We start from the raw sequence: 25,890 nt of genomic DNA, 5'->3' as shown, positions 1-25,890 counted from the left end.
CATCAAGAGCATGGATGTTTCTGCGTGACTCACACTACAGGATTGAAAATGAAATGGATTCAAGAATTCTTGCTTCAGAATAGATTCTTGCTTTTCCTTGAACCGAAAGCTACCTCATTTCTTATCTTGTCCTTTCATTTTGTGAGTTGTAGAAAGAAGTGACGCATGGTAGAAATGGGATTCCTACTTTGCTGCCAAGTGAGATGAGATCAATGCTTAGCTAGGGCGTGAGTAGGAAGCAGAAAGCTTACTCCTGGTGTTAGAGGAGATTCTTACAAGATTGGGCATCACAGGAAACATTTGCAGCAGCTGCTTACTAGTAAAATTGAATGAGGAGGCCTGGAGTGATGTCTCAGTGACACACTACAGAGAATTTGGACTTTTTGAGGATTAGTTCATGAAGGTTCTTTGTAGCTGACTGGTTTTCCCATGGGAATGGCATTGAATTATTCCAGCTTCTGGCTTTTCATTTGGAAATTTAGAATCGGGTTTAAATAGAACAGGTTTTTATTTTTTAGGTGATTTCACTTCTAAGTAAGGATTTCTGTTCTGGGGAAGTTTATTTTTGAATAAATTTAAATTTCATTAGTTTGACATTTTTCAAAGGTCAGTGGTTCTCTGAAACCTTGCCCATGGGTTTGTATTTTTGCCTTTCGGGTAACCAGGCAAAAGGCAGAGTCTGTGAGGCCGGTAAATAAAGATTTAAATGTTTAAAATTCAAATTACATTGGTCTTAATAATGGAGCGAGAGACTTATGTTTCATATACATTGGTGGTTTTCAGTCTAGGTGATGGAGTACTGATTCTGGAGGATGATATTTTTAATTATCATTTGTGAATGGGCTAAGAAAAATGGAGAAATACAAGAAAAGGCAATGGCTCATAATTAAATTCACACCTATTATTGTTGCCACAGTCCTGGCATAGAATCCAGTGGTCTTTAAGTTTCTCTGAACACCTCCCTGCCCTGCACAACTGGTTCTAGGAACTTCCATTGCTTGCCCTTCTCTCTCTTTTTGTTTTTATAGCTGCACTTGCAGCATATGGAAGTTCCCAGGCCAGAGGTCGAATTGGAGCTGCAGCTGCAGCCTACACCACAGCCACAGCAACACTGGATCCTTAGCCCACTGAGTGAGACCAGGCATAAAATCCACATCCTCATAGACATTATGTTGGGTTCTTAAACCCGCTGAGCCACAGTGAGGACTCCCCTTCTCTTCTCTTTATATGTGTTCTCTGAAGCATACACCTTTTTTCCATTGGGGAGCTTAGCTTTATCATGCCCAGCATTGTAGATGCTGATAATGTTGGCTCTGCCCTGTGAGGAACTAGAAAATCACTGTGAACCTCTCCCACTGAGTTGTGATCATACAGCATCTTTCCAGCAGCAAGATGATTTCCCAACATTGGTTCATTGACCAGTTTGAGCAAAGTGGAAGCTGAAGTTGGTAGTCAACTACACATCTCCCAGTCTGCATCTATGGCCCCACAGGACATCCCTTGAGTTCAAGTTTAAACCCTTTTGAATCTGCAAACCTTGCTCTGGGCTCATGGCCCTTTGAAGTTCTCACTAAATCAGCTCTCCCAAGTATGAAGAGGCAGGACCATAAGGCAGTCGCCATATTAAAATGTGACTATTAATCCCTCTCTCCCGTCACATCTACTCTTCCTCTGCATTGACCTACATTCCAGCTTATCAGAGGATGCCAGAAAATGTGCACCAAAGCTATACTACTGGTTTTGTTCTAAAGCAAGAATTCCATTTCCGAGTATCAAAACCATTGTGGCATCTTGCTGCCACTAATAAATACAGGCCTGTGCCTCTCCTTTGAATGTATAATGATCACTACTCCAGCAAACAATAAGAAGTCATTACCAGCACCCCTGGATGTGTGTGCTGTGGTATCAACTCATTTGCAGTGTCTGTCAGGGGAGGCTTCTTGTAGAAAAAAAGTGGTTAGAAATAGACACAACTTCTACAGGACTGCTTAAAGATCTTTCCCCAATGTTGATAACTTACCTTCTTTCTATTTTGACAAAATAGTTTCAATTTTATGTTATCTTAGAAGGATTAGAAAAGTGACTTCTATTTCTAAATTTGAGTTGCTGATTTTTATGCATAATCATGCTATCATGTTTCTTCTTTGCTCAACATCTAGTGAGTTCTATTTGTCCGCCCAGAATTTTAGTTGTTAACCTGTGATGCTATGTTATAATATTTGATGTGATATCATAATATAGTGGAAAATTCTTTGGACTTCCAATAAAGACTCCAGTGCAATTTTTTTTTTCATTTTAAGTTATCTTTGTGTTTGGTTTTTTGGGTTTTTTTTTTTTATAATGTACACAGATATATTTATTTGATACAAGTTTTGAAACTTGGTTCCTTATCCATCACTGCAGACTTTAGTTCAGGGGGACAGCATCTGCATATGGGTTTCTTGGTCTTGGTCAGAGTGCCCTTCCTATCCTTGTTATGTAGGTCATTTGGTATCACAGAAAGTTATCTTGACTTCCAAAATGGTAAGGTCATGCACTGAGAGCTTGCCTGTCTTTTTGCAGCCATGAAAACGTTTTGCATTATGAAGACAGTTCCTTTGGAATAATGCAAGTGAAATCTTTTCCCGTAAAGATCTCCCAAAAGTAGATAAAAGTGAATTTTATCTCATTCTTTCTTAAAAATTGTCTCAGATCACCCTAAATGTTATAAAAGCCCATAAAAATATCAAGTCTGTGTCCACGGATCTACTAAAGTGTCCTTTCATTGAATTGTGAGTTTTGAAGAGAAGGGTGGTGTGACTTTGGCGTGTGTCACAAAGGAGGATATGGTGGGGGCACAAGACAGATATTTTGCATATTTAGCCAACAGCAGGCTATTTTTTTTCATTTTCTATAATCTCAGCATAACTTCTTCATCACTTACCTACAGCACTTGTCTTGTCCACCAACCTCAGTGGACTTAGGGGAGAACTAGGTGGCTTTTGACAGCTTATGGCAAATGTCTGAGAGAGGTTGCTGATCTCTCCAAAGTATATATTAGAAACTCACTACTCCTCTAGGAAAACGCTTTTAAACTTTCTTATGGTTTCAGTGCTCCGATGGAAAAAAATCTTAACATGCCTTCCAGTGGCCATCCATTTCATGAAATCATCATGCTAAATAAATGTGCTTACTCCTATGAATCTATAAATTGAAAGAGAGGAAACAATTGCACACCCTGCAGTAACATGCATTGGATTGTGGTGTTTTTTAATAGTCAATTGCTATTTAGTCTTTCTAATTTTAAAACTGAAAAACGTTTGGAGCTAAGAGATTTCAGAGGCTGGCTTCTGCCTATAATTGGCATCAGAACGGTATAGAGGTCATAGTAGGAGGAAAAGACCTCACTCTTGTCCACACAAGAACAATAGTCTAATTGGTACTACAGAGAATACTGCCCAGTGGTTCCTTTAACGGGTTAGTTCATTATATGAACAAGACTGATGGTGAGGGATTTTTGTTGGAGGGAGAAGTGGAAAGAGGACTGAACAGGAATGGATGAGGCAGTATCTCTGGTTTATATCTATGATTTGTGGTGGCTCCTTGCCAGGTGCTTGGGTCTGCTCCTCCTAGTCAGAGAGGTGGCATAGTAACTTTATAGTGACCTATGCGTACACATTATTTGGATCTGAATATTGGGATGACCCTTCATTTTTTTTTTTTGGCTGTACCATATATCAACAGAGTGGAGAAGTCCCAGAATTGTATTCCCCTGTGAGCTCTTCTTTCCACCTTTCAAAGGAGGGAGTTCCTGGGATAGCCTCTCTCTCTCTGCTCAGTAGCATAAAGTACCTTTTTTAAGACCTCCTATAGATGTCATAAGGAAGCAAATACTCAGAATGCTGAAAGTAAGTCAAGTCAGTAACCAAAATGGTAAGTAAGCCTTTGCCCAATATCAAGGGAAATAGCAGTACTTGATGATAGTAATGTGAAACTTCGTAAGAGTTTATTCTTAGTCTTTTCATCTCTGTAAAGACCCAGGATGCCAAATGTGAGCTTTTCCCAGCAAATATGTAATGAAGCGAATTGCCTCTAGGATAATGAAGAAAACTATAGTTGTCTAGTATTCTGTCATGTGATCTATTCACATGTTGAAACTTCTTTTCATCCTCAAAACAAATCACCAAAGGCTGAATCTGAACAGGCTCCACCCACAGAGCCGAAAGCAGAGGAGCTCCCTGCTGCTGTACCATCTGCTCCTGGACTGGACCTTGGACTGGACACCCGGGCTGAGGAGCCAGTAGAGGGGGCAGCGGTAAGCATCACCTCCATCCTACCCTCCACCCGTCTCCCCTGCCCCAGCCATGCTCATCTCATGATCCCATTTCTCCCTTCTCCTTCACGCTTCACTGGGACCCAATCACCTCCATATCTGTCATGCCTCCCCAGGTCATGTGGCCTTTATTCCTTTGGCAGTGAAAGTTCATTCTTTAATTTTTTTAAAAAGGAAGATACCGAGAGACCTGATCTTACTCTATCATATAGTCATAGGCTTGGTTCTCAAAAAAGGGTGCCTTGATTCTTTCTAGTACTCTCCCATTCAAGGTGGATAGGTTGTAAAAACTCACAAATAACCAGACTCATTAGTGCTGTGCTTCACCTCTGATGGCTAAAAATGGGCCTTCAATTAGGGACCAGCCTGCAGATGATACAGAAGGGTAATCACTTTGTTGGTTGTGTCTACATATTGATTCCTTGCAATACTAATTTTGTAGATTGGTTAAGATCTCATGAGGGATCCCACATTAAAAATCCTTGAATTGCTGAGGTTTCCTATGTGTACAACCATTTGCTCAAAATCATGTGTAATCCTGGCTATTTTAATAAGAGGATATATTTCGTGTGAAGGAGGAGACTCATCTGTCTGCCTGGAAACTTTTTCTTATCTTACTCCGATGAGCCCTGTACCACACCACAACCACGCCACATCGCAAATTGGGATGGGCTCTGTATGCACCATATTGCGTTGGATAGTTTAACACTCATGCAAATGTAGAATGATATCAAGGAAGATTTAATCCATAATATCCATGGAGAGTGACATAGAGTTTATTTACAAAATGGAGTTAAAATATCTCCCAAGAATTTCAATCCCGAGACCATTTACTACAGCTTTCCCAGAATCTGTACAAAGAAGGAAACCATTCTCCCTAGTCCCCAAACAGCATTGCCTAGATGAGATAACTAGAGAACTAAAAGTTATATCTCTTGCTGTTGGTGCCCTAGATTGTTTTACTGGGAAAAGTGTAGGTTATCTGTCAAATTTATCATTTATTAATAGAAAAAAATAAATAATAGGGCAAGCTAGTGATGCAAAATGCAAATTAAGAATGGCTCAAGAAAAAAGATCGTATTTTCCATGTAAAGATACAGAGTTGGACCAAGTTCTCTAAGGAAAACAAGAAATGTGTTCTGCTAGATTGAGTCCCTCCTGGAAGGGCTTCTTGCACTGACTTTAGACTGGGGAGTGCTAAGGCTCTGTGTTTCAGTATCCTGAGTTTTATTTCCTAAGTCTCTTTCCCAGATTCGCGGGTGATCTCAGTAACTCAGTGCAGAGGAGACATTATTTTCTTTGGGGGTGAGCTTAGCTTTAAGATGATTTAAATAACCAAGGATGGGAAAGATACAATTGGATTTTTGACTACTGTTATAATTAAGAAGAACCTTGATTTTTAAAAAGAATATGGACGACACCAAGGAGTTAGAAAGAAATTGGCTCGGTTCAGATATTGATTTCCAAATTGTCTCAATTCTGAAATGTTCTCATTAAATTTCTATTTTGAATAGCAGCACAGACTCCATCTTTACCAGTGCTTTTAAACCACATTGATTCAATGCCCCAGGCTCTTCTGCGTAAGGCTTAATGCCATAAGGCCCATGGTTTTGAGCAAGGGCATTCTGAAGTTGTGCAATAGGGCGGAGGTGGAAATAGGTGAGCTAACATGTTAAATACAGGCTCAAATGTTGAGTCTTCATGGTCTTGGCTACAAATCTCACACCCTTCCTTACTTAAACTTAAAAGTATGTTTTTGTTTTTTCAAAATCTAATTTCATAGGTTTTAGATTGGTTAAATGTGTATAAAGATTTACAGGAGACTTTTCATCTTTTAAATCAGGGATGTACATATGGTATGTATAGTACAAGCATCAACCATGACTAGAACCAGCTTCCTAATGCTGGGGAAGGGGATATTTGGAAGAATTCTTCATTTAAAAAAATATTTGTCTCCTAAATCTTATACATGAACTTTAGAGAATAGAAAATGTAGATTCTTGGTGAAATGCAAGGCAATTTGGGGAATCTTATGGAAGCATTTAGGCGTCTGCTGAGACACAAAAGTGATGCAGAATAAGGTAAAGAGCACACCGTGTGAGCATCCTTTTGTGAAAAGAAAAATTTTAAGCAGTTCATTTCTCCATCCTCAAATGGACTAAAAAGTAACAGTAAGAGAGGGTGGTTTACAGCAGTGCAACTTGCCTAACGCTTGTCAAAGTGGCTACCTCTCACATTTAAACACATTTTTTCTTTTTTCTCTTTTGGCTGCCCTGTGGCTATGGAGTTCCCAGGCCAGGGAATCAGATCTCAGCTACAGTTGCAACCTACACTGCAGCTATGGCAACCCTGGACCCTTACAACCCACTGTGCTGGGCCAGGGATCAAACCTGTTCACAAGCATCCAAAGATGCTGCCAATCCCATTGCACCACTGAATCAAAAAGGAATTCCCCCCTTTTTGAAAATTGACACATTTGGATGCAGTCAATTTTTCCCCGTGTTGTTCCTTCTACTTAAGAAAATAACATCATATAGAATGTATTTTTGTTCTCTAATTTTGCTTTTACAGCTTCTTCCTTCGAGCCATACTTAATATTAGAGTTATTTTTTCTGAAGAAAGGTGTCTTCTGTTGTGAGATGTGTGGTATTTAGTTGTAAAGACATAAAAATCTGCACTATGACCTGAGCATTAATTAACAGGCAGCTATGGCTGTCATCAGTCAGGATGGGGTTGATGTGACCTTTTGGGGTCAGCATTTTTCCTGCTGAAATGTCACCACACGTTTTTATTTTCGGTCTTGACAGAATGCATTTCATTTGAGGTGAAATTTGCAGTGGTTAAAAAAAAAGGCAAATGTAATTTCAAAAACAGAAATTTCAGCAGTGGTTCACGAAGAAACTCCAGGCTTTCAAAAAAAGTTTAATAGTTACATTTCATTTTTGTTTGTTGTTTTACTCCCCACATAGCTAATATTGTCTTTAGTTTTTCCCTGCAGCACCAGATTTTACCAGTATATTTGCAGGATGCATTTTAAAAACTATCACTTGTTACCACTATGTCTTCTCTAGCTCTTTCCACGTTATGTAAGGACTGGACATTTTCTTTAGGAAAAAAAATCAATATTTGAGTTGATATGTATCAGAAAATTAGGTTTAAAAGCAGATAAAAATGATTTTTATCTACATTTTTTTCATTTTCTTGCAGAGAGTCCCTTTTAACTTTCTTTGAATTTCTGTCAGCTCCAATATTTTGCTCAAAATGATGTGAAGCAGACCAGTGCCTTTCCCCCCATTATTTTTAAAGAAACAATGTGGTATAATTACATTTAGGGTTAGCTTAATTTCCAAAACATGAAAGTGGGAGAAAGATCAAGGTAAATATTTTTAGAATAGTTTTTGAATCCTAGAAGAAGAAGCATTAACCTATTATTTGGGGTACTACTTTTGAGTTTTTTGTATTTTGTTTTCTAAACATTTCACCAAACTTAGGTTGATCTGTCAAGACCAATTTAAACCAACAAATATAAATGTGAATACACACACAGAGTTATGTAATGTAGTACAGTCTATCAACTTCATCTTTCCAGGAATATTTCTATCTGTGAGTAGAATGCATGTGCTACCTTCCTCCTCCATTCAGCTGGCATATATATATTTGAGTCCTCTCTAGATGTCAGGCTCTTTCTGGATCTGGGGCCTTCCATCCTGGCTGACACAGACTGATGCTGGAGGAGGCTGACATTGCACAGAGTCAGGGCATCCTTCTGTGAGGGGCATGAGCATGGGAAATGGCAGTGAGTTTTCTCCTGTGCAGCATGAACGTGAGAGCTCAGGCTTCCCTGTGCCTCTAGACTTGAGGTCCCACATGTCAGAGGAGGAACAGGAAGGCCAGAGGAAGCAAGAGGAGCTGATTTCTTGTCTGCCCTTCATTATCATAGAATTATATCCAAATGCAAAGTTCTCACTCTGAATCATGCTTTAAATTTAAATAAATAAAGTTTAAATAGATTTAAAATTGAAGTTCTTTGGTGGCTCAGTAGGTTAAGGATTTGGCGTTGTCACTGCTATGGTTTGGGTCACTGCTGTGTGCAGGTTTGATCCCCGGCCCAGGAATTTCTGCATGCTGTGGACATGGTCTAAATTAATAAATATATTTAAATAAATATGCATAATTATATATATAATTATATGATTATATATGCATAACTTGGAGATGGATGTACATTTTTACCTTTCTCAGAGAAAAAAATCTCACAGGAATGGTTATTTTCTCTGAGTTTGACTGCATTTCTGTTAGCAGCTAATTACATTCTCAGTGCCCCCCAGGCCACACAAATAGCTACCTTTTGTGTGTCCCATATTACCCAGCACAGATCTGGGTATATAATACATGCCCAGTAGATTCTGAGTATTGATTTGTTGATTGGTTTGACACTATAATCTATAGGTTCTGAAAGAGACTACATCCCAAGTCATTAAAATATGAATATTACACAGTCATTTTCTTTCCTTCCATTCAGATAATTTAATGCTCATATTTAGGAAAAGCAAGCTGCTTATTGTAATCAATGCAAGGCCAGCTTTCTCCTTATGCTGCACAGTTAGCCTTGTGACATCTGAGCCCTAGTTGCCACAGATGGAAAATGGGGTTAGTGACAGTTACCTTCGAAGTTTCCTGTGAGGGCTCTGAAATAATCTGTGTCAGTAATTTAGTGTCTGGCACATAGAGCTTCTTCCTCAGTCAGTGATAGTTGGATAATATCATTATTGTCATCATCTTCATGAAAAGTGGTTTTCCCCAGGATAAGCAGAAGTAGGTGCCGACCGTGCTGTGGGGAATAAGAAGGCAACCCATGTCGAAGATAACAGCCTCCCTTTTTGCCGCATGTCAGAAATATTAAAGGACTCTTATCTTGTTTAGACGCCTGTCGGCACAAATTTCCTCTTGATTCCCAAAGAAGCTGCATCCCATCAAAACCCTTTGCCCTTTCTAAGAAGATTTCCTTTCTTCTGAAGACCTTCATTTCAGATCTGTAGATAGGGAATTTTCCTACCTTCACTACAAGAAAGATGTGGGCATTCGAGCATGCATCCTCCTCCTCCTTTTGGTCAAAGAAGCAAAAAGGTAGATGAGCTCCAGAGATAGGTACAAAGTTGACCCGGGTGGCTGGTCCAAGATCTTTCTGCTTCCCATCACACCAAGTCCTGGGGGAGATGGAGTTGGCCTGGCTGAAATGAAGGTAACAAGGTGGTGGGCAACTCCCCACACCTCAGCCTCACACCTCACAGAGCCGGTGGACTTGGCTTGGGCAGTTCCATCTCTGGAAAATGGGGCCAGTGTTGTTTCCATTAAGTATTCATCAACCACTTGCCAACCACTGAGCAGCATACACGAGCCATCTTCCCTGCTTTCTGGGCTCTCCTATTCCAAAGCCCCTTCTCAAACAGACCCAGTGAGGATTGTATGATGTTATTAATTGTTCAGTGTGTTATAATTATATATGAACATAAACATAGGGTTTCAGATTGTTCTTCCACTTTTGAGGAGCCATTAGTAGATGATGAATACCTAGTGATTTTTTTTTTAATGTGTTACTTTGGGCATGTACCTTTATTTTTAGTTAGGGGTAGGTCACATAACATAAAATTAGTCAATTTAAAGTGAAAAGTTTGGTGGCTTTAGAACATTCCACCACCTCTGTCTAAACTCCAAAACATTTTCCTCACCTTAAGTTAAAACCTTTTACCTGTAGTCTCCTCCCCTAGGTTCTGGAAATTGCCAATCTTCTGTCTATACGGATTTATCCATTCTGGATATCTCATAAATAGCTTCACACAACATGTGACTGTTTGTGTCTAGCTTGATGTATAATACTTTATGGCATATACCAAACCTAGTGCTTTGACTTGCTGGGTTTTGTTTTGGTTTGGTTTGGTTTTTTTTTTTGCTTTTCAAGGCTGCACCCGCTGCATATGGAAGTTCCCAGGCCAGGGGTAAAATCAGAGCTACAGCTGCCTGCCTACACCACAGCCACAGCAGCACAGGATCCGAGCCACATCTGCGACCTACACCACAGCTCACGGCAACGCCAGATCCTTCACCCACTGAGCAAGGCCAGGGATTGAACCCGCACCTCAAGGTTCCTAGTCAGATTTGTTTCTGCTGTGCCACCATGGGAACTCCTGACTAGGGTTAAGTATCCAACATTGCCTTGAGCTGTGGTCACAGATGCGGCTCAGATCCTGTGTTGCTCTTGCTGAGACTGTGGCATGGACTGGCAGCTGCAGCTCTGATTCAAACCCTAGCCTGGGAGCCTCCATATGCCGCAGGTATGGCCCTAAAAAGCAAAAAAAACAAAAAACAAAAAACCCAGGTTTTATAAAAGTACATTTGCAGACCAATCTAGCGACATTGGGTTCACAACTGGGCTGAAATCTGTCTTTGCAGACACCAGAACTTTCTACAACCAGTCCTTAGACTTGGTGTCTATTCCTGGTTTGTAGCTGAAGGGTCCACATGAAACAGAAGTGCTTGTGAGGCCCCAGTCTTGAGCTTCTCAGAGGCGACGTGTGTCCTGATCCTCCCCTCTGGCTGCAAAGCGAATATCAAGGAGCATATATTGGAAAGATCCCTGAATTCAGAGGCTGAAGCACTGGCTCCATGGCCAACCAGTGAGGTGGTCTTAGGGAAATCACTTTACCTTTCTCTGCCAGTTTTGTCATCCCTCCTTTAAGAATTGTGTTTGAGGAGTTCCTGCTGTAGCCCAGCAGGACTGATGGCATCTCTGGAGCACCGGGATGCAGGTTCAATCCCCAGATGATCCAGTGTTTCGAAAGCTGCAGCATAGCTTGCAACTGTGGCTCTGTTTGAGCCTGGGAACTCCACATGCCACGGGGTGGACAAAAAAGAAAAAAAAATCATTTAAGGAGTTACCCTTGTGGCTCAGTGGTTTAAGGACTCCATGTTATCTCCAAGAATTGTGCTTGATAAGAGATATATTCTCTTCTCACCCTCAAATTTATTCCATTAAACAGCTGAGGATTTCCAAATCCTTGTGGTAATAAGAGCACCTTTATTCACATCTTCTTTTTCCACCTTCTGACGGCTAGGCAAACGGGGTCGTCATGGATCAGCATGGAGTAGGTGGTTTTACTTTCCAATGCCAGGGACCCGTCAAAGGCTGTCAAGTCAGAGGGTCTTCCAAGTGTGACTGTCAGCTGCCTACCCTTCCTCAAGATGCAGGCCTCCGACCGCCATCTGGTTGCCCAGGGAGGTGCATGTGGTTTTCTTAGCGGGGTCAGGATTGGGAGTTTTGCCAACAGAACGTGATGACATTGGGGTGGTGTGCAGGTCACTGTGTTTTGGTCTGGTCTCTGGGTGTGTTTGGCAGCCCTGTGTCTGCCTCTGCCAACCTGAGCCTGGACCTGCTACTCACGAGAAGGCAATCTGAGCAGTAGCAGCAAATGCCCCAAGAGACCATAGCAGACAGGGCGAAATGTTTATTGTGCAGTAGAGACATTTTCCTTAAACAGCCTCTTTAACAAGCTCTTTGCAACCCCTGCTGAGGCTGTCTTCTGTCGATACTTTAGAGACTAATAGCTTGCTCCTGCCATCTCTGAATGTGTACAGTGCACGATATTGACCTTTGCAGATGAAGCCACGTTTCCTACCTGCATGTTCCATACACTTGGCCAACAAATCTCTAATTAAAACTTTTAATGTTTTAATATGTATCACTATTGGACAGTCTGCCATGATTCTTAAAGGCCAGATCAACCAAAAGTTCATTAACTTTGGCATTCCAGCAGGGGATTATAATTTTTAAAGAAAGTATGGAGCTAATTCTGACAGATGTTGCCATGGCAATACCACTGCTGGCACCTGAGTTGCACCCAGACCAGGCTGCTAAAGATTTATATGGGGACTGCGGACAATACCAGAAGAGTAGATTGAAAAAGATGATTGAGATGAAGGCCAGGGGAAACAAAACCACTAAAATCCTTTGTTACAAAGGAAACACATAGTATCTAATGAAGTTGTAACCCAGCGCCTCCTGGACGGAAAGTAGATGAAAAAGATGATTGAGATGAAGGCCAGGGAAACAAAACCACTAAAATCCTTTGTTACAAAGGAAACACATAGTATCTAATGAAGTTTGTAACCCCAGGCCCTCCTTGGACGGGAACACCATTGGCGGTGTGGTGTCCCCAGGTGAGCTCACCCCTGCAGTCAAGGGAAGTTATGACCTGCCAGGTTCAAGTATAGTTTATATGAAGAGGAGTATCCCTTCCAGCCTCCGTCTTAGTAGAGGAATCATTCTTTGGGGCCGTAATGACCCAGCTGCCTTTTAAGCTTTTCTTAAAATGGGTCCTGTATCAACTGTATACCAACAAAATTAAAAAAAAAAATTCTATGTAATCACACCAAAAAAAAAAAAATCCAGAAGACTTTTGGAAATTTTGAAATAAATAAATGGATCCTGAAGAAATCTTGTGTTGTCATAAAATGCTTGTCTCTTCAGGCAAGTGCTCAAGTGGGATCCAGAATAAGGACTGGACAGGAAAAAGCAAGGGTGGCCTGGAGCCAGGCTTCCCACTGTGATGTTACCCTCCTTTTGTTCCTTTCCAAAGGCACTCAGGAGTCACTCCAGCTCCCACGCTTATTTGTGGAAGAGTTAGAACAAAAACCCAGGGTCCAGTTCATTTCCGGTGCCACTTCCACTCCATCACATTCCCTGGGTTAGGGGAGCCCTCTGGTCCTTCCAGCCTTGGAATCATATTAGTTTCTGATTTGTGAACATAGCTAGGACTATGTCCAAGTGCCCGATTTTTAACTGTTCTCAGTTGTCATTCTGTAGTGCACTGGATAAAACCAGGAGATTGATGGATCTTTTTCCACATTCCCTTTCTGTACATAGCTTTCTAAACAGAGGAATCTAGGGGTTCCTGCTGTGACACAGTGAATTAAGGATCCGACTGCAGTAGCTCAGGTCACTGCAGAGGTGTGGGTTTGATTCCCAGCTGGGTACAGTGAGTTAAGGATCCAGCGCTGCTGCAGCTGTGGCTCGGATTCAGTCCCTGAGCTGGGAACTTCCATATGCCACAGGTGTAGCAAAAAGTAAAAAATAAAAAACAAACAACAATAGAATCTACAGGACTATTGGAAAAAAATAATGTGGACAAATTCTATCCAATCAGATGCTTGTCAACAGCGTTATCTTTGTAATCATATAATGTGTATCAGATAAGAGGAATTTCACTTATTTGTGGAGTCTAAAATATGGCACCAATGATCCTATCTACAAAACAGAAACAGATCACCACCAAGGAGAGCAGACCTGTAGTTCTCAGAGGTGGGGGGAGAGGGGATGGATGGGAGTTTGGGGTTAGCAGATACAACCGGTTACATTTAGAATGGATAAGCGATAAGGTCCTGCTGTACAGCACAGGGAACTGTGTGTGATTGGGTCACTGTGCTGTACAACAGACATTGAAGAAATGTTGTAAATCAACTATACTTTAATTTAAAAAAAGGAATTTTATGACATGTTTGCTTAGCTGCCCAGATATATCATGTCTATTAATAAAAGTTTTGTTTATGATCTGTGAATCTTGTCTTAAGATAGCATTCCAAGAGTGTAAGTGAATGCATTGGCTGTTTGCAAGAACACGCCTGCATTCTTCAGCAGTCATTGCTCATTTGGGAGTTATCAGTAGGAAAGTGACAGGTCTGTGGAGGTGCCAGGTCTCTGTGGAGCTCTGATTTGAGAGGTACTTTGTCTTCTTGGATGAGGGTGTGAAAAAAATACAAAATTTAGAGTTAGACTGTTCCATTCCTGGTTTACTGATGGGCGAGTCACTTCAATTCTGAATATGAGCTGGCTTGTGTGGGAAATAGGAATATATCTTGTGGAATTTTAGGCAAATAATATGGAAAAAAATGTAAAACACCTAGGATAGTACCTGGAGTCTTGTTAACCTGCCTCCAGGACACCATTGCCCAGAAGGACTGGCTAGTTTTTGTCACCCATTGTGTCCCCCTGCTTTGCAGGATACCGGAGCTGATGTCACATTGCATTCATCTCAGTCCATTTCCGGAAAATCTTGCTAAGGCAGTTAGGTGTTTGAAAGGACTCTGCCATGTATGCCACGACTGTATTACTTTCCACCAAGAGGATTGCTGAGACAGAAGATAAAAAGGCAGTAAGATTTGTACAGTGTGATAAAGTGAGAGCCACTCACTTTATTAAAGAAGGGTCCATGCAGATCCCTGTGATTTCTCTGTGATTAATGTGCAGACTGATGATGGTCAGGGTGCAGGCGCTTCATGGTCCTTGTGGATACAAGATACAGCCCAAGGGCAGGTAGAACTTTGTCTCTCTTTGCATTAGATGTTTTCCACCATAAATCTGTTTGGCCAACAGATAGTACAGTTTGGGCAGAAGTAAGAAAGTGGTATTTCCCTTAAAATTCGAGTGAAGGGAAATTTTCTTTTTTTATGGATGCACCTATGGCATATGGAAACTCCTGGGCCAGGGACTGAATCCAAGCCTTAGCTGTGGCAACACTGGATCCTTTAACCCACTGTGCTGGACTGGGGATCAAATTGGGACCTCCACAGTGACCTGAGTCACTGCAGTCAGATTCTTAGCCCACTGTCCCTCAGCAGGAACAAATTTAGGAACATCAGCTATCAAGGGCATATGTGTTTTCAGCAGTTTCGTTCTTCTGCTGTCCCTGGATAATGATTTTTAAAAGCCCAATAGCAGCAGTAATCATTGTGATTTTTTCCTAGAAGGTATAACATCTAATGGTAGCAAGAAGAGTCTAGAAAAGACTAAATTTGGAGTTTAAATCTGCATTAGCTAACAAATTGGAAGGAATAAAAATAATCGTGAAAGGATAACTCGTAACTGAAAACCTTTTCATCTGTCCTTGATTTGTCTAGTGTTAACACCTAATCTGAACAAATGGATGTTTTTTGCCATTGAATTTTTATGTTGTTCTATTACTGCAGCTAGTAAATGTGCATTGGAAATATTTTGGGAAGAGTAGAAAATGTGGGAGAAAACCCAGACATAAAAGGAGGATCGAGGCAGCCTTGTTTTTCAGAACAATGCTGGACAGAGGCAGAAAGATTCAAGAGGGAAACAGGGGTTGACAGTCCTTCTCTGTTTCTGTAATGTTCTTAAGGTCTGTGAGACCAAAGTGTTCATTTCAGCTAAGAAATAGGACTTCGTGGGCCTGAGAAGAATGGAGGAGTGTTCATGTCTTCCCTTGTCCAAGTAGGTCATTCAAAGTGTTTGGCTTTTCCTCTCTGTAGTCAGAGTGCCAATTTCCTTGGCATTGTGTCTTAACTAGCATTGTTAATTTCAATATTTCAGTGATTTTTTATCTTCCATCATACCTATCAACAATTTTCCATATGCTCCATTCCTTTTTTAATGACAGCGACCAGGCTGCCATGCTGAAGCTGGGCTGTTATTAGCGAATATCAGAGCAGACAGCTAGAACCCTTGGTCTCCACCTGCTGGTGGCCAGCCTCACAGCAGCCAGACTGTCAATAAATCAGATCCAGCCAATGATGATGCCTGTTACTTATCAAAGGAAAGGTGATATATCTTGTACCGGTAAATCGAATACAACCAAATTGATACTTATCTGGAACGATAGAGATCCATGGACTCATTATTAGCATTCTGTTTGTGCAGAGTTAAAAATTACTTTTCGCAACACCATCAATACTTTACAGAAATATATTCTCTTCAGGAGATAGATTATTAGTTCATTTGCAAGTAAAACCCAATTACTAATAGCATGTGCTTGGACCATGTTTATAAGGAAGTATTTACGTATAATCACTTGGAGGAGTAGCCTGTTAAATAACATAATGGCTGCTTTTTTGATCTGTAACAGAATGTCTGTGTGTCCGTGTGTATGTAATGATATTCACTGCTCCGCCTCCCCATGCTCTCTGCATGATATAGGGTCCATCTGGTTTGAAGCTGTTGAAACCAGGGGGTATGTTCACTTTTTCCCAGGTGTGATTTTTCCAGACAGATGGAAAGCATATGTTATTTAGAATTAACACGACACAATTTGCTTTCTAAGTTCTTTGTATGCACATTGTCTTTGTATGCACATTGTCTTTAACTTTCTGATGTGGAAGAAACTTTGCTCCTCAGGCTCCTGGAGAGCGCTTCTTGATTTCTCCAACAGTAAATCTCGGTCTTGGAATTAAGAGGCCCTCCTAATTTATGTTCTGAGTTTTACTCCCTTAGCAATGGCAACAATGACATACATAAAAAGACACATGGGGAGTTCCTGCTGTGGTGCAGCAGGTAAGGGTTTGATTGCAGCAGCTGTGGTGTAGGTCATGACTGCAGCTAGGATTCTGATCCCTAGCCCGAAATTTCTATATGACATGGGTATGACTGAAAAAAGAAAAAAAAAAAGACCTGTGTTTATGTAAAACATGAAATGCAATTCTCTTCCATTTTTAAATTAACCTTTTTGATGGGAAGTTTCATTTGCCTAAATATAAATCCCCATGTACTTGTTACGCCACTTCAGTAACAACACCTATAAGTCACCTTAAACAAGAATATTACAGTTCATGCAAAAGGATTACTTTTCTGAGCTCACATGCTGTAATGACAGAGTAGGAAGAGAAGAAACGTCATGGTTGGTGGCTACATCTTGGATCATGGCACGATGTGTGGAAAGCCAAACTCTCATAGGAGAATGTTCTCCTAAGAGAGAGAAGTAAATTTCTAAGATATGAGCAGTACTTGTCCCTGTAACAAATAACTATAGCTGCTAGCATCTAAAGTAAAATGTTTTAAGAAATGTATTCGGTAACAGGTTATTTTATTTACTTTTTTTGAAGTAGAGTTAGTTTACATTGATGCATAGTTTCAGGTATACAGCAAAATGATTTAGTTTATATATATATATGTTCATATATGTGTGTGTGTGTGTGTATATATTTTTTCTTTTCCAGATACTTTTCCCTTATATGTTATTACAAGATATTGAGTATAGTTCCCTGTGCTGTACAGTAGGTCCTTGTTGGTTATGTTTTCTATTTAGTAGTGTGTGTATTGCAACAGGTTTTTTTTTTAATAAATAAAAGTACTTTTGAGTCAGAAGTTTTTTTTTTTTTTTAAATGCCCAAGGACTGTAGGTGAATGGCTCAGAATCTCCATGTCCCGTTTCTGAGGCCCACTTAGCATACACCCTCCATTGCCCTTTTCAGTTATTCTGGGTTTGACAGTTAACACCTGCAACATCAGAGCTTTTCCTAACATAATAGGACACACTGGGTAGAATTTATTCAACAAGGAAAAGGAATGGCTAATGGTAATCACATCCGCTAGCAAGATCAGTTTTTGAAATATGCTTCCCGGGGTGTATTATATAAGATCAATTTACAGTTCTCTCTCTTTCTCAGTCTTTCTGATTTTGAACCTCTCCAATCAAGACTGCCAAGCTGTCAGAGTTTGGTTAAAGACTTGGATTCTGTAGTCAGTATGTTCAAAACTAAAACTTCTGATGGCACTGTATTCCCTTACTGCAAATTTTAAACCCTACTTAAAGCTCTTCTGACTGCATTCCACGTTAGGGGAAAAAATTCTCTTTTTTTTTCTGTTTTTCCTTTCCTAGTAAAAGACTCCAAATCAGGTTTGATTTTGGATTACAATGACTAATTGTTGATAAAATGATTTTCCCTTCATTCTCAAGAGGTCTCATTGAGAAACTTCCCAGTATTTTTTTTTTTTTTTTTGTGAATGTTGTTTAGCTTCTGGGACCTTCTCCCATGAAGATTTGAAAGTTTATACTGAGATGCGTTTTTTTCTGAATTCTGACATTGTGCAATAAGGATGAAGAATGCTTTTAAGTGGCTTTTTCCCATGAAAAAGTGCGAGGCCCAGGTCCCTTCCATTTTGTCACCTAGATGTCCTCTAAGGCCTTGCTGTCACCTGCTTTCAGCTACCAAAGCTAGGAAGAGCTTGTGGAGGGGACCACTCATACCTTAAAAGCTATGTCTCAGGAGTGGCAGGTGTCACTTCCATTCAAATTCCATTCCATCTGCTAAACCCAGCTGCAAGGAAAGCTGTTAGGGGCTTAGGAGGATGTGCAGTCAGAGTACTGAGGAGCAGATGGCCGACTCTGCTGACCCTGAATCCCAGCTTTGGCACGGGACAAGGACAACCTCAAAGTCTGATGTGCCTCAGCAGAGGAGAGAGACACAGACAGGTGGAGTCTGACTCTCACTGAGGCCGGTGAAGAGACACACGTCCTGTTTGGTTTCTGGTTTACAGATCATCCCTGGAACCGATGTCGATGTGACTGCTGGAACCTTCGTGCCAGCAGCCGAGGGGGCCCCTGTGGAAGAGGTGGAGACAGATAAGGTGGCTCTTTCTGCTGGAGAAGAAGCAAGTTTGGAGGAGGCCAAGATTGATGCCGAGGCCACGGAGGCTGTAGAGAGTGACATATCTCAACCGGAAGAAACAGAAGTAGTGGCTGTTCAGGTGCGTGTGCTAGGTCCTGGGGAGATGGCACCAGCTGGAAGGCTCTGTCTGTTGGTTCATGGTGATGCCTCTTTGGGATATGGAATAGTGGATGGCTTGTGGTCAGTTTGCGGTACCCCACTCCACCAAAATGAAATATTCGATTCTCAGAAAGAGTGGTCTCTGCATTCTCTCAATATCAGCATGGTCAGGCTCCACGTGGGCCCCATTGCTGTGAAGGACCAGGCTTAAGCCCAGATAGGGAGACTGTGGGGTAAAGTGCCGGAGAAAAGGAATGAAGCCCAGGTGAGGAAAAGGATGAGAATGGAGGGATGAGAAAGAGAGTAGGAGAGAACCATAGGGGGATCCTATGGGTTAGGTGAGAAAATAGCCATGAAATGCTGGGCCTGGTGGCCAGGCACATGGTGAGAAGCCATTATTGGTAGTTAAGTCAGATTACTTTTATTACTGTTGTGTGGTTGTTATTATCCGAGTGCCCAAACGCACTGTCAGGCTCTGTTCACCAAAAGCCCATCCCTGGGTTGCACTTTCAAAAGGAAATGGGTCAAGACGGAGTTATCCCAGCTCTTCAATTCTGAGAGACACAGTCCAAAGCCACAAATGCCAATATTCCTAATGTGGGGCCTCGAACCCAGGTGCCAAAGCAAGGACAGCCCCTCTCAACCTCAATTTCTTCTCTTCTGTGTTCTCAGTAGAAACAGTGGCGAGTTGGTTTAATGTTAGGCTCTGCTTTGTCCTGATTATTTCACTCACAATAAATTTCCAAACATTGCTGCAGAGGTAACTTAAGCTGAATGTGAACGAGGCCTTTCAAACAGTGAGGAGCAGTAGCATTTAGAGAAATAACTCACAACCATATTCCATTTTTTCCCATAGGTCGTCTTGTCACCGTGTCTGGATTGTTTTGTGTATATTGTTAGGCTTGTTGCAAAAGTGTATTCTTTTCTCCAAATTGAAGAAGGGACGTGCATAGGGATACAGAACTTGACCTCCAGGCTTCCATTATGCTTGTGAGGTTCCCCTCAGTGCTCATTTTTGGCAAAAAATAGATGCGAGGTCCTGATCCTTTGGTTCGTTTTTGCCCCTGACAGTAGAGTACTTGGAGTGGTTGGTAGGAATTGGAATCCCTCACACTGTCCCTGCAGTGGGGGCTCTGATGACCATCACTGAGCAAAGGCCAGATTGCTTATCTCCAGACGCAGGCCAGACCTTTACCAACAGTGTGGTTTCAGGAGAAGAGCAATCACGGGAAGTCAGATGTCAGCCTCCAGTAGGTGTTACTAGTCAGTGGGACAAGAATGGACCCCTGCAAAACTAAGAGCATCCTTGGGAGTTCCCTGGTGGCCTAGCAGGTTAAGGATCCAGCACTGTCACTGCTGTGGCTCAGGTTGCTGCTGGGGTGCATGTTCGATCCCTGGCCCAGGACCTCTGTATGCTGTGGGTGTGGCCAAAAAACGAGCATCCTTGGAATCCATCAGGACTGTCCCCAAACCGTCATGACTCACCTTCTCTCCCCGAAGTCTCCTGTCCACTTCTTAATCTCCCTAGAAACCTCACTCTTACCAAACTGCCTGGTTGTTGAAGGATCCGGAAATCAGTTCCCATAAGGGTTTTGTCTCAGAAGAGACAGACAGGAGGCATGACAGGAGGGAGGCCCTGCCAGGTGCAAGGCCCTGAGGCCAGATGGTTTGGGGAACTGCAGGCATTGGCTGAATAGGGCTGGTGGGGAACTTGGAGCCCAGGAGGGTTCTGGGCAGCTCAGGGAGGGCGCGGAAGTCTTCTTTCCAGCCTCTGCTCTACTTTTCTTCCCCAGGAGAAGGTCATCCCTTCAGTCGTCATAGAGCCCGCCTCCAACAACGAAGGGGAGGGAGAACACGAAGTAACCCCGGGCGCAGAGTACAAGGAGATCACTGATGACGTGGCTCTTCCCGGCCCCGCCAGTGAGACACCTGAGCTGGCCTCCCAGCCGGCACCTTCGGCTCCCTCTACAGGCCTGGCCTCCCAAGAGGTGCCTCCAGGCTTCCTCTACAAGGTCTTAACGTTTCTTATCTTCTAATCTGGTTGCCCTTGTCCTTTGCGTGGAGGCCTTTGGTGCGAACCTTCTGTTTTCCGCTTTTTACTATTACTTCTGTTACCTCTGTTTTCTGTACTGCTTTCGCCTTCATCCCAGCATCACACTGTAACATGGCAAGATGGCCATGCTGCTGGATTGCAAGGACCACAGTCATATGTCTTTCCGTATTTTAACATCCAGTAATTAAAGAAAATTCAGCAGAGGGCAAATGGTATGCCCCTTGGTAGTGAATGGGGTGGGGGTTGCCTCCACTCAGAGTGCCCTCTGGAGCTCCTCATGGAGCCCAGGGCTTAAAACCATCCCTGTGCTCATCTGCTCCCTGCTGGATGCAGGAAACCCAGCCATTGGGTCAGCAGTCAGCTCTGGCACCTGTTTTGGTGTGTGGCAGAGTGGGAAGTCAGTAAATATTTCCAAAGTGAATAAATCTGTTAATGGGTTCTGTGATAAGGAAAACATCTTAATGAGAAAAGATTTTGCTCAGAGGAGCCAAGAGATGGCCACTTAGAGTTTTCATAAAGCAAAGGGTCCTTACCAAAAAACCCAATAAAGTACCTAAAAGCACTGGCTTAAGCCAGAGGTTAAAGGCCAATAATCCTACCTAACAGAATATAGTTGGAATTTTAACTTGGGTATATAATCCTGCTTTTCCAAATTCAGCTTTTTCTTTTAAAAAGTGTTAAATTTATCTATATTTGGGGAGATTTAATAGTAACAATCAGAGAGTATCTTTTCTTCTCTCCGTGTTGATTAGAAAGTAACTGCTACCTTGTCACCTCAAACGAGGACAGGTGGGCTCAATGGTTTGATGAATGAACGAACATGGAGAAAAACTAGACAGGTGGCTAGTGAAGGAATGTGCCCCCCTGTGTTCTGTTTTAAGTGGAGGGCAAGACATCAAGGGGTCAGGTGCCAAGCAAGGCCAGGCCTGGCATGGTCCACCCCGACTGCCCTCACTAGCTACAGTGTGAGCTGGGTAACTGCACTTACTTTCAGAGGTACTTATGTAACTAGTGCTAACTAGCTAGTTACATAAATGATGCTTATGTAACGTGCTAACTAGCTAACCACCATGCTAGTCATATTACCGTATATAAATGTATCAAGTTAACATGATGTATACCTTAATATTTTCCCCTTTTTTGTCCTTTTTATGGCTGCATCCGTGGCACAGGGAAGTTCCCAGGCCAGGGATTGAATCTGAGCCACAGCGGGGGCAACGCCAGATCATTTAACTCACTGTGCTGGGTGGAGATCAAACCCAAGCCTCCCAGCAACCTGAGCCGGGTTGGATTTTTAACCCAAACCCACTGCTGCATGGTGAGAACTCTCTGTTATACCTTAAATGTATACAATGTTATATGTCAAAGATGTTTCAATGAAAAACAGAAAAAGAAAGGAAACAGATTATCGTGGTTTAAAGGGTAAGATAGGGAAGGAATTTTATTTATAAAGAAATTGATTACAGGGTTTAATTAACAACAAGTCTCACATGACATGCAAGTGATTGTTTTTCCAATTGTTCATTCTTTTTCAGAAGCTGGAGTTAACTGGAACTTTTCACTTGGTCAGTTTTAGCTCAGTTTAAAAAAACCAAATAAACAGTAACAAAGCATTGCTGATAATAAAATGCAGATCTCTCACAAACATATAATGAATTGAAATTTATTAATGCTCCACATTTTGGCTCTCATAGAGGTATTGCTTTACTAAATATACATTCAAGTGGCCTCAGTATCAGTCTGTAGGATTCTGATGTTTTAAGTAAACGGAGATTAGGATTTCCTCTCTGTCTTCCAAGGCCTTCTGCTTTGGGGTGTGACACACATCTTCACCTTTTTTCTCCAGCTCTGAGATGCTACTAAAGAGGGCCTGCTGAGAAGCCACCTGGGAGACTTTGATTTTACATCTCCTTTTCTTTCTAAAATCAATCAGTTCCTTTACTCTCTTTCGCAGGTGGAAACACTGCATGATTTCGAGGCAGCAAATTCTGATGAGCTTACCTTACAAAGGGGTGATGTGGTGTTGGTTGTGCCCTCAGATTCGGAAGCTGACCAGGTAAAGGATGAGAGTGGATGGTCCTGCAGGCTCTGTTGGTGTTTCCTAAGTCAGTGGGGCACAGTGACCTCCTGAAGACATCTCCACTTTTTTGAGATAATGCGTGGAAGCTCTGGAAAGGGCTTAAGACTACAGCGCATCACTAACTAGGTTTTTTAGGACACTTCTTTAGGGATAATACTATTTTGTTTGTTTTTTATACAAGCAGATGACAAAGCATAAATTACTAATATCAGGTAGAAGTGTCTAGGTGTCTCAGAACCATTAAAAACCTCATTTATAAACATAAAATATACAAACATATATACTTAAAAAGATATTATTAAATATAAACGTACTTTTTTTGAATTAACCATTGCTATCTTTTCAAGAAATTAAGAGGAAAAAAGCTAGCCTTTTATATTTGCCAACATGTGTGCCATTTCCAGAGCTCTTATTTCTTCCTGTGGATCTGAGTTTACAATTAACTTGACATCCTTGTGCTGGACTACAATGCTCATTAAACCAATTATTTTACTTTCTTTTGTTTTTGGCCATGCCTGCAGCATGCGGAAGTTCCAGGGCCAGCGATCAAACCTGTGCCACAGCAGCAACCTGAGCCGATGCAGTGACAATGTGGGATCCTTAACCTGATGCACCAGAAGCAGACTCCTAAGCCAATTGTTTTATTAAGTGTTGGCGGTTCACATTTTTCCAGTAGTGTGTTGGACTCTGAAATCCCTGTCTTTTCTTGCAGGATGCAGGCTGGCTGGTAGGAGTGAAGGAATCAGACTGGCTTCAGTACAGAGACCTTGCCACCTACAAGGGCCTCTTTCCAGAGAACTTCACCCGGCGCCTGGATTAGGGCTGAAAGCATTGTAGAAAGAGCCTGATCACTGGGTTTTTAAACCTTTATGAAAACCTGAAGAGTTCACTTTTGCTATTACGCTCTTAACGATTTACAGAGACTGATGCCAGACAAAGCTGGGAAGGATATATCCGTGGAGCATGTGTGCAGACAAATGTAAGAGGGAAAAAAAAAAAAGGAAATTAAGGAAAAGGTCTTCATTGGTTCCCACGTTATTGCGAACAGATTTTGTTTGTGCTTTGTTTGAGCTGTGGAAACTCGTGTACTTGACCCCCCACCAGTTCTAAAGTAGCTTCCTCCAGACCTGAACCTTAATTTCTCTCCACCAAGTGTATTGAGTGGCTGCCCTGCAGAAGACGTGATGTGTTATCCTGTAATACGAGATTATCTTGTTCCCCTGCGCAGGTGTGAGCACGTGCTCTCTCTCCCTTTCACGTTTACTGTGTTTAAAACGAATCCGCTGAAAAAGTTTTCAATGTTCTTTTCCAACACACCTCTCCTTCTCTATATATGGACACACAGTCACACAAAGCTAGTTCCCATCCCTCCTGAATCTATGTGTATGCACAAGGCTACATATACATAGTTGCGCTCTCTCCTTTCCATTGTAGCTTTCAGCCTCTCCAGTGTCATTGATACATGCATTGCTCTTATTGTCTGGCATTATTACAGTAGCAGTTTTGCCTCTGGGCAAAACCTGCCATCCCATTGCCAAAAGAGTCGACAGTATCTGTGTTCAGAATGTGCATTTTTCAGGATGCGATTAGTCATCGCATGTCCGAGCTGCTGCCCCTTTGGAGAAAGCAGTCTGATGGTTAGGGTGTCCGGCTGCTGTGGCCGGAGGTAGGTGAGCTGGAATCAGCAGCTAAATTGTCTTAATTTCTGCCTTTCTGAGGTTGGCTAGATGATGGGGCATTTAAATCCATCCCCAAATAACGTTATTTCCAAAAGCTCCTATGTATTTCCACCTCTTTCTATTTATGCAGCTCATCTTCACAGATTGTCCAAAAATAAGATATAGTGACATATGCTGTATCCACCAGTCATCTGTAATGATTATGTTTTCAGTGCTGTGTCATTCCAAATAAACCTTTGGTAATCTCCAGCAATGACCTTAATTCCTGCTGAGTCATTTGTTTTAGGAAGATTGCTTCAGTCGGATGCACTCCTTGAAACAGTCTACCTTGGAGTTGTTATTTGTGCAGAGATATGCTTATTCCTCCAGGTTGTGCTCCATAGCCCACCTCCCTTCCCCAAACCCCTTTCATCTCAGTCATTGCTGGTCACTCGGTGGTCCTTGCTGCCCAGCAATCACTACAGCACAAATAACAGCTGCCGACAGAGGCCCCTCCGAGATGCTGGCTGTGGCTGCCCTATCTGTGCATCACAGAAATCTCACGATCTCCATAATCAGCAATTCCTTCTCCCACCAGTCTCATTTTTTGGTCACTTTTCTTTCTGACATGTTTATGTTTGTAGGTACGTAAAAAATAGATTAGATAACATAGAAAAGTCAATTCACTGGGCCACAGTTCTTAGAAGAAATTTCTTAAAGCCCTTTCAGTTGATCACTCTTCTCCCAATATAATTGTATACACTGTAAGCTGATCAGAATGGGTGTTAGTAGACTTTTAGGTTTTGAATCTATTAGTGAGTGATGATTTCAGTTCTTCTGGTGGATTACCAACTTGGACATTTTGTGGATGTTTAAGTGTTAATAGAGAAATAGCTATATTGACCCAAGACTTTTCCAGGGGCTAATTTCCAGGGAAGCTGGATCACCATGAATGGCCTTGACCCAGGGAGCCCGCTCCCAGTGTCCTCTTCATCTTTTAAGATTTCTCTTGCAAAGCCAGTGGCACTCAAGACCTTTGTGAACTTTAGATAGTTCAAAGAACCTTCAAAACATCAGGTAAAGGACACTTGTGATTCTAATTAAACGTACACCTATCTGGCATTCCTGCGAATACCACATGAGACTAAGTGATGTACATAGTTGCAAGACAATTTGGATTTTTAACAATATTTCAGTGTCACCAAAGCCCTGGAGATGGGAAGCACTGCAT

The 25,890-nt window shown here is 41.8% G+C and overlaps 1 protein-coding gene across 1 annotated transcript in view; it reads left to right on the top strand.

The window, feature by feature from the left end:
* AMPH (amphiphysin) overlaps positions 1-24,001 on the top strand; it is a 170,858-nt gene extending 146,857 nt beyond the window's left edge. The window contains 5 exon segments of the mRNA NM_001244203.1: positions 4,169-4,294; positions 18,639-18,848; positions 20,662-20,880; positions 22,876-22,977; positions 23,714-24,001. Coding sequence (NP_001231132.1) covers positions 4,169-4,294; positions 18,639-18,848; positions 20,662-20,880; positions 22,876-22,977; positions 23,714-23,821 — 765 coding nt within the window. The 3' untranslated portion in view covers positions 23,822-24,001.

This window comes from Sus scrofa, chromosome 9 (assembly GCF_000003025.6).
Source record: "Sus scrofa isolate TJ Tabasco breed Duroc chromosome 9, Sscrofa11.1, whole genome shotgun sequence".
Taxonomy (NCBI): Eukaryota; Metazoa; Chordata; class Mammalia; order Artiodactyla; family Suidae; genus Sus; species Sus scrofa.
Note: the sequence above shows the minus strand (reverse complement) of the source record. Positions and strands in the feature narration are given on the sequence as shown.